This window comes from Corylus avellana, chromosome 2 (assembly GCF_965113065.1).
Source record: "Corylus avellana chromosome 2, dhCorAvel1.hap1.2, whole genome shotgun sequence".
NCBI lineage: Eukaryota > Viridiplantae > Streptophyta > Magnoliopsida > Fagales > Betulaceae > Corylus > Corylus avellana.
This window is the reverse complement of record NC_142491.1, coordinates 9,695,616-9,702,917: the sequence shown is the minus strand read 5'-3', so window position 1 is coordinate 9,702,917 and position 7,302 is coordinate 9,695,616. Positions and strand designations below refer to the sequence as shown.

Below are 7,302 nucleotides of genomic sequence, written 5' to 3'. Positions count from 1 at the left end.
GTTCTATAATATAATGCGGACTATTGGAACAAACAACCCAAATGGCTAGGCAGCTATATCTTGAGGATAACACATCACATTGGTTGGGATATACCATGGGAAATCTCCGGAGGACAATGGCATGAAACACTTCGAAGAGAACAAAATTTATGTACCTCAACCAAGTATATATATATATATATATATATATATATATATTTTTTTTTTTTTTCTAATTGAATAAGGAAAAGGGTTGATAATATTAATCTCTAATCAATCTTATATGTATATAATGTTGTTATTATTTTATGATTATATTGACATAACAAATGAAAATTTATATTATTTCATGAAAAAGTCAATAATTCACGATTTGCCTAGCGAAAACTCTCTTCTCTCTCCTGATTTCCAACCCATACGAGAGACCTTGAGGAGGAGGGCAAACCTTTTGGCTTCCCTCCTCCTCCCACCCCCTTCTGGTTTCCCTTTTCTTTCTTTGCCTTCCTTTTGTTATGAGTTTCTCTCTTTGTGAGAGAACTCTTTTCTCTCTAGAGTTTTTTTTAGATCTATCTATTGTCTATGACGATTTATCCCTAACACTCGCGAAATAGTAGTCGCAATATCCATCCCTCTCCGCCCATTCCATCCCTGTCGTGAATTGTCTCCTCCAACACTTCGCCGGCCAGATATGTGTAGGCTTGAAGATCGACTTTTTCAAAGCTCGATCTCCTTCTCTTCATATCCCCAGCATAAAACACGCCCCCTCCTCCTTTGTCACCGGCGTAGCTTTTTGCCGCCCCTACCAACCCCCACACGCCTGCACGTGGACCACACGCTCTCGCTAGTGGAGCTGACTCACGCGCCGAGTAGCTTCCCCCCGACGCCTTCCTCCATCATAGCCGCTGTTTTTTGAATTTTTCCTGTTATTTTGTGTAACTTTTTGTAATTTTTTGTTGTACTGTTGCTTATTGTTTAACCCGATCCGGTTGGGCTTTAGACTCTTTGTCTGTGAAGTGGATCTTTTTTTCTTTTTGGTCACTTCTCAGTTCTTTAAGGTGTTAGTTGTTTGTCTATATGTGGTTTTTGTTAACCCTAACCGGTTGGGCTTTAGACTCACTGCCTGTGAAGGTAACCATTTTTTTTTTTTTTTTTCATCTAAATCTCCACTACTTCTTAGGAAGCCTATTTAGATGTTTGATAAAGGTATTCGTATTTTCGATGGTTGTACCTATCATATTGCGCCATTGCTTTCATCGGCTTTAACTTCATGTTTGTTCTGTAACCACTTTATATTTTATGAATGCCGGTTTGTTAAAAAAAAGAAGTATATATATATTATTTCTTGTGAACTTATGAATGCTTGAATTTATTTAATGTAAAAACTTGCAATTTCGCCGGCAAGAAATGCTTGTATTGCAATTGCTTGATATATAGCACTATTCGTTGCCAACCCTCAGGGTTTCTACCTCTTCCTTACGGCGAATTGATTTTAGTAGGGCGACATTAACATAATAAAATAATATTTTATTTTTTATAACATAACATAAAAAAAAAAAAAAATGATAAATACAATTTAAAAAATGATAACACAATATTAAAAATTTAAACTTTACGAAGGTTATATGACTATCATTTATTTGATGTTTTTTTTTTTTTTTTTTTTCATTATAACAAAATAAATGGTTAATGTGATTTTTATTTTCAATAAAAAAAAAAATTTAATTGCAGTAATAAACTTTAGTAGGTGTTCGGGTGCATAGAGAAACAATACATTAACTACAACACATGGCATTTTTTCAATATATTAAGACAATTCTCTACCTAAGTTTACTTATATAATTGACAAAAACCCAATAAAAAATAGGTTAAAAAAAACAAGTGATTGAAGCCTGCTTTACATGCCTTACTCACAGACTACAAATTGCTTTTCTTTCTCAAGCCACGAGCCGCCTCACCTATATCTCTCTTCAATCAACACCTCACCATGCAATTAATGCTTCCACCTACTCTATTTTATCAATTTTCCAATTCTCGATCATGCGTAGATCCGCCACTGCTTACGATAATGCATCTACTCACCTTACGTAGTTTTAAATATACACATTTCTGGACCACCGGCCCAACCTTCTCATCTCTTGGTCAAGTTGTCTCACCTAATTCAGAATTTGACACTTTTTATTAAAAATAATAATGCTAATTATTATTACTAGTATTGAAATGATTATAAATAAAAATCTCAGGCCTCATGAAGGGGCAGCCGAGCAGTAAGTTAATAACCAAAAAAGTGAACCCGCATTCATTGCACGAAAAAAAAAGTAGGCTCTGCCACCCTAAGCGGTAAATAAATAAATAAATTGAAGAGGTAGCCGAACTATCCTAATAGTTATGGGATAGTTTGGCAGCACCTTTTGACTGTCTTAATTCGTGTTAATGCGGTACATTATTAACAGATTTTATCAATTTTTCTAACAAAAATGACTAATTTTTTTTTTTTTCGCTTATCTTTAAAACTAATAACCACTTTCTAAAATTTAGAGTGTTATTTGTCAAAACTTCAAATTCGGGGGACTAAAAATGCATTTCTTATTCTGGCTTTGAAATAACTCTCCATCAGTGAATAGAAAGAGGTAGCATGATGTGATGATTAGTCTAGATCTTATCTCTTTGAGAGATAGCAAAGTGTGAGACTGACACGATTTTGAAAGGTTTACAATTTTTTATTCACATTTTTTTGTGGAGTGAAAATAAATGTGAAAGGTCACATTAAAAGATCAATCGAAAGGTCATGTTCGATCGCCTCATTTATGAGATGCATGCAAACAAAACAAAGGTTGTTGGTACTAACACTACTCTTTTCTTTTGGTTTTCAGACAGAAATTAATTAAATAACTGAAAAATTATAAATTGCTTTTCTTTCGCAAGCCACGAGCCACCTCACCTATATCTCTCATCAATCAACACCTCACCTTGCAATTAATGCTACCACCAACTCATTATCAATTTTCCAACTCTTGGTCCTGCGTAGATTCGCCACTGCTGACGATAATGCATCTACTCACCTTACGTAGTTTTAAATATACACATTTCTGGACCACCGGCCCAACCTTCTCATCTCTTGGTCAAGTTGTCTCACCTAATTCAAAATTTGACACTTTTTATTAAAAATAATAATACTTATTATTATTACTAGTATTGAAATGATTATAAATAAAAATCTTAGGCCTCATGAAGGGGCAGCCGAGAAGTAAGTTACAAGAAGAATAGATAATGGGCAAAGTGCACTTTTAGAAAAGGTTTCAAAATTGATATGTGTTTTCTATTAAAAAGAAATTTCAATTTTACCTATGCTATTAGAAAAGCACAAGAAAAATCCTTAATTAACAACCAAAAAAGTGAACTGGCACTCATTGCACGAAAAAAAAAGTAGCGCTCAATACACACCATACATAAACGAGTTCAAAAGGATTTAGACAAATAAAGTCAAATTTAACAATTTATACCAATTTGATTCGAGATAAAATTATTGATTAAACCCGATTCATATATATATATATATATATATATATATGATTCATCGACTGTGTCAAAGTGACTAATTTTTTGGATTTTGGAAGGTTTTCAATTAAGAAAGACCTGAACTGTCTTCATTGCAAATTCTGCTCTTAAAAAAATAAAATAAAAAAATAAAAAAATCCTGCCTCTTACAATTACGTAAGGTCTGCATACGTCACTCACATGTGATGATTGAGAGAGATGAAGATATATACGTGATTCATATGATAATCTGGCCCTCTGTTGACCTTTAATGTGATAGATGGACTTACATCTACTTAGATTAGATTTGATTTTTTTCTTTTTCTGTTTTTATCTAATTAGCAATGGAGCTTTCACAATTTAATCTGTTGATGGGAATTGATAGTTCTTCTTTTTACAAGATATAGAAGTAGATCTAGTAATGCTCTGCCTAGGACTTTTATTCTTCTTTTATTCCCCTAAAAGTGTTAGGAAATTTATCCTAAGCCAGGGCTCCGTTCTATGGACTAAATCTAAAAAAAAAAAATCTCATTTAAATTGTAGGGCTTCTAACATCAAACTGTATTGATCGGGTCCGAATTGAGTCGAATACAAAATTAGGCTCCATGTAGACTAACAAAAGCCCACGTCACCTTTAGAGAATAAAAGCAGATAAAAATCCTACTCATAAAAATATTAGTAACCTAATTAATAAATTTAAGGACTTTGAGCGTTATTAGTTGAGAAGGGATATTTGAACCATTCATTTTGCTAAAGCATGATGTGCTTGATGTAAGATCCCACAGTGCCACCAGCTATATATATATATGGGTGCAAGAAGAAGAAATTAAGCAAGAGAAACCCTAAGTGTTGGAATTGAAGAGGATTTCTGGAGCTCTCAAGCTATAAATATGGATTTCTCTCTAGCGAAATTAATTAGCAGGTTCATTTCCGTCTATGTTCACTTCATTATCTACTTTTTGATAAGGAGCGTTAAAAATTCCTTTAAACGAAGTAGTTGATTTTATTATGGCTTTGAAATAACTCTCCATGAGTGAATAGAAAGAGGTAGCATGATGTGATGTTTAGTCTTGATCTTATCTCTTTGGGAGATAGCTTATAAGCGTGAGACTGACACGATTTTGGAAGGTTTACAATTTTTGATTCACATTTATTTTTGGATTGAAAACAAATGTGAAAGGTCACATGAAAAGATCAATCAAAAGGTCATGTTGGATCGTCTCATTTATGAGATGCATGCAAACAAAACAAAGGTTGTTGGTACTAAAATAACACTACTCTTTTTTTTTTTTTCTTTTTTTTTTCCAGACAGAAATTAATTAAATAACTGAAAAATCAGTTTAATTAGTTTGAAAACCCTATTGACATGTCTAATACTATGCTCATAAATTAGAGACTAGCTTAGTGATAAGGGATATCTTGAACCATTCATTTTGTGAAAGCATGATGTATTTGTATGAGACCTTAAAATAACATCACAGCTAAATATTGTGTTTAAATTGTTTATTAATGTTTTTATTCTGAAAATAAAAAATAAAAGACAACTATTAAATAATACTGATGTGACCGTCTTAACCATCAGCCCCATACTGATGTGATAGTCCTAACAAAAGCCCACGTCACCTTTAGAGAATAAAAGCAGATAAAAATCCTAAGCATAGTATTACTCGTAGAAATATCAGTAACCTAATTAATAAATTTAAGGACTTGAGCGTTATTAGTTGATCGAGAAGGGATATTTTGACCCATTCATTTTGCGAAAGCATGATGTAATTGATGTGAGATTTCACAGTGCCACCAGGCACCAGCTATATATATGCATGGGTGCAAGAAGAAGAAATTAAGCAAGAGAAACCCTACGTGTTGGAATTGAAGAGAAGGATTTCTGGAGCTCTCAAGCTATAAAATATGGATTATTGCTCGCTATCGAAATTAGCAGGTTCCTTTCCGTCTATGTTCACTTCATTATGTACTTTTTGATAAGATGTGTTAAAAAATCCTTTAATGAAGTAGTTGATTTTATTGATCATACGTACAATGGATTTCCTAAAGCATGCAAGGGCCTGCATTAATTGTATTTTATTCATAAACTGGATTTCTAAATTTACAAATTTATGTTTAATTTAGTTCAAATTCAGATATCCAATTGATCACTTTAAACAAAAGATATCTTGGTATCTTGTACGTGTTTGTGTGAAAATTACTATTGAATCTAAAATTCGATAATATAAATTCATCCAAAATTTAACAATGATTTTTAATACCATAGTAGACACTGTATACTTGGGTATGTGAGAGTGGGAGTGAGAGTGAGAGTGTATGTAACATTTTTCTTGATAAAATTTCCCTAGAGTTAAAAACTGTGATATAAATAAAATGATCATTATAGGTATATGAGATTGAAATAAATAAGCTTTGTAGGTGCACTGGGGTGCGAGGAGTCAATCATTGACATTCCACCGATTGAGGAATCGCCTGTGTGCTGCATTTACAAGGTTCCCAAGAAACTTCGCATGGTAAACCCAATCGCCTACACTCCTAAGTCAGTTTCAATCGGCCCATTTCATCACAACCTTCAAGAATCGAGGGGCGTGCAAATGCAAAAACTGAAATATTTAAAGAAATTCTGTTCGCGGACTGGGAAGAGCCAGAAGGATCTTGCAAGCTTCATTGAGAAAAAAGAGGAAAAAATCCGCCATTACTATTCAGAGACCTTTGAACTCATCAGCAACAAAGAGTTTGTGAAAATAATTCTATTGGATGCTATCTTTATTATTGAGCTCTTGTGGAGGAATTTTAAACGCCAAAAGGCCCAAAATCCTGGAAAATATGTAAATGATTATATATTAAGTAACCCATGGCTAGAATCACATATAAAGCAGGACTTGATATTACTAGAGAATCAGCTTCCGTTTAAGATCCTCCAAAAGTTATATGAGTTTGCTGTCAATAGAGAAGAAGGTCCTCCCTTTCTTAAGCTTGCCTGTGAGTTCTTCTTCTCCGGTAAGCACCAAATACCCATGGATAAGGAAGTAAAGCATTTCACTGATTTGCAAAGAATGTTTTACTCTCTTACGACCCCAAAACCTAATCCCAAACCTGCCAAATATCTAAGATATACCGCCACAAAGCTGTACGAGACAGGATTGGAATTCGAAGCATTAGTTGACATAGATTCCTCTCAGAAATCATTACTTGACATAGAATTTGCAAAGGATAAGCGCTTGGAACGCCATCCATGGTTGAATCTCACATGGCTCTTCTCTTGCTTACCATGCTTGAAATCCCGTCAAAGCTCAAAGCATTTGCAATGTAGTTTGAAAGTCCCACAACTTGTGATAGATGAGCAAACGGAAGCTCTTTTCCGAAACCTCATGGCCCTGAAGCAGTGTCATTATCCATCAGACACATACATCTGCAATTATGTTTTGCTGATGGATTATCTTATTACCACTAAAGATGATGTGCGTTTGCTCGTTGAAAAAAAGGTGATTGTCAACAGGCGTGGTAGTAGCAAAGAAGTGACTACTCTGATCAACAAACTTGGCCATGAGATTGTTGAATGTGAATCCTGTTACCACGAACTCTATCAACAGCTCAATGACCATTGTGATAGCTCTTGGAACGATCTCACGGCATCCCTGACAAGTGTGTATTTTAAAGATTTTTGGAGAGGGAGTGCAACTATTGCTGGAATTTTTGTCTTGGGTGTCACTTTTGTGAACTTCCTTAGGCCTTTTGTCATGAAGAATTGAAACATATGTGTGAATTAGTGTTTGTTGGAGTAAT

General features: G+C 34.2%; 1 protein-coding gene across 1 annotated transcript; it reads left to right on the top strand.

Annotated features, from left to right (window-relative positions):
- The first annotated feature begins 5,763 nt into the window (after positions 1 to 5,763).
- LOC132165809 (UPF0481 protein At3g47200-like) lies at positions 5,764 to 7,286 on the top strand. Its single transcript, XM_088512535.1, has 2 exons — positions 5,764 to 5,800; positions 5,935 to 7,286. The coding sequence occupies exons 1-2, from the start codon at positions 5,764 to 5,766 to the stop codon at positions 7,266 to 7,268; spliced, it is 1,371 nt and encodes a 456-aa protein (XP_088368661.1). The 3' UTR covers positions 7,269 to 7,286.
- Positions 7,287 to 7,302: the final 16 nt, after the last annotated feature.